General features: G+C 58.8%; 1 protein-coding gene across 1 annotated transcript; it reads right to left on the bottom strand.

Moving 5' to 3' along the window:
* Positions 1-34: 34 nt before the first annotated feature.
* Positions 35-1,114, bottom strand: LOC113979605 (zinc finger protein 239-like; the record flags this gene model as incomplete). The annotated part of the gene is made up of 1 exon (XM_027706948.1): positions 35-1,114. A coding segment is annotated over one exon (1,005 nt), but the record flags the coding sequence as incomplete, so codon positions are not given.
* Between the last annotated feature and the right edge of the window lie 256 nt (positions 1,115-1,370).

Here is a 1,370-nt window from a genome sequence, read left to right on the forward strand (position 1 = left end):
GGGACTGTGGGTCACAAAGCCTGTTCCCAATGTGGATCCTCTGACAGCTGATGGAGTTGGAGCAGCAGATGAAGCTCTCCCCACAGTCAAGGCGCTCGCAGGGCTTCCCTTACAGGTGGGTCCGTTGGTGTTTGGTCAAGCTAGAGCTCCAGGTGAAGCTCTTCCCACACTCCTCACACTTGTAGAGCCTCTCCCCAGTGTGGATGCGCCGGTGCTTCACGAGGGTGGAGTTCTGGTTGAAGCCCTTCCCGCAGTCGGTGCAGCGGAAGGGCCTCTCATCCGTGTGCGTCTGCTGGTGCTTGAGGAGATCCGAGCTGCTCCGAGACCTCTTCCCACACTCGGGACATTGGTAGGGCCATTCTCCAGTGTGGGTCTTCTGGTGCTGGGTCAGGTGGGAGCTGGCGCGGAAGCTCTTCCCACATTCCGAGCACTTGTAGGGCTTCTCCCCTGTGTGCACGCGCTGGTGGGTGACGAGTTGAGAATTGTATGTGAAGCTTTTCTTGCATTCCCCACATTTGTAGGGCCGGGGCCACCGTTCCCCAGTGTGGATCTGCTGGTGGCGGATCAGGCAGGAGCTGACACTGAAGTCCTTCCCACATTCCAAGCACTTGTAGGGCCGTTCCCCCCTGTGCACCCAGCGGTGGGTGAGGAGGTGGGAGCAATGGATGAAGGTCTTCCCACATTCCTCACACTTGTAGGGCCGTTCCCCAGTGTGCACCCGGCGGTGGGTGAAGAGGTTGGAGCCATAGATGAAGGTCTTCCCACATTCCTCACACTCGTAGGGCCGTTCCCCAGTGTGGACACGCTGGTGAACAAGGAGGTTGGACCTGTTGCAGTAGCTCTTCCCACAGCTGAGGCACTTGTAGGGCTTCTCCATGGCACTGACACGCTCCTGCACCACCAGCTCGGAGCTCCGGCTCAAGCTCCGGCCGCCTTCCCGGCACAGGCTGCCTCTTTCCTCCTCAGAGCACCCTGGGCTGCTTTTGGAGCCCCTTCTCCTGAGGGATCTCTGGGGCTTTTCCTCCCCGCTGCCTTCCTGCGCCGTGGAGCCGTTCAAAACGGCCTCTCCCACCAGGGTCTGCCGGGGGGATTTGTCCTCCGTGCTCTCCGTCCTCAGCTCGGGGCCTGGGGCAGGAAGGAAGGACAGGGAGGGGATTTGCCTCTGGCTCAGAGGGAAGGGGAGGAGAAGGAAGACGGAGAGGAAGGAGGGTAGAGAAGGAAGAAGGAGAGGAAGGAATATGAAGGGAAAGAACAAGAAGAAAAAGAAACATGGAGAGGAAGGAAAAAGAAGGAAGGAAGGAAGGAGAAGGAAGGAAGAAGAAGGAAGGAAGGAAGGAGAAGGAAGGAAGGAGAAGGAAGGAAGGAGAAGG

The sequence above is a fragment of the Neopelma chrysocephalum genome, unplaced genomic scaffold, assembly GCF_003984885.1.
Source record: "Neopelma chrysocephalum unplaced genomic scaffold, ASM398488v2 Primary Assembly neopelma1_85771, whole genome shotgun sequence".
Taxonomy (NCBI): Eukaryota; Metazoa; Chordata; class Aves; order Passeriformes; family Pipridae; genus Neopelma; species Neopelma chrysocephalum.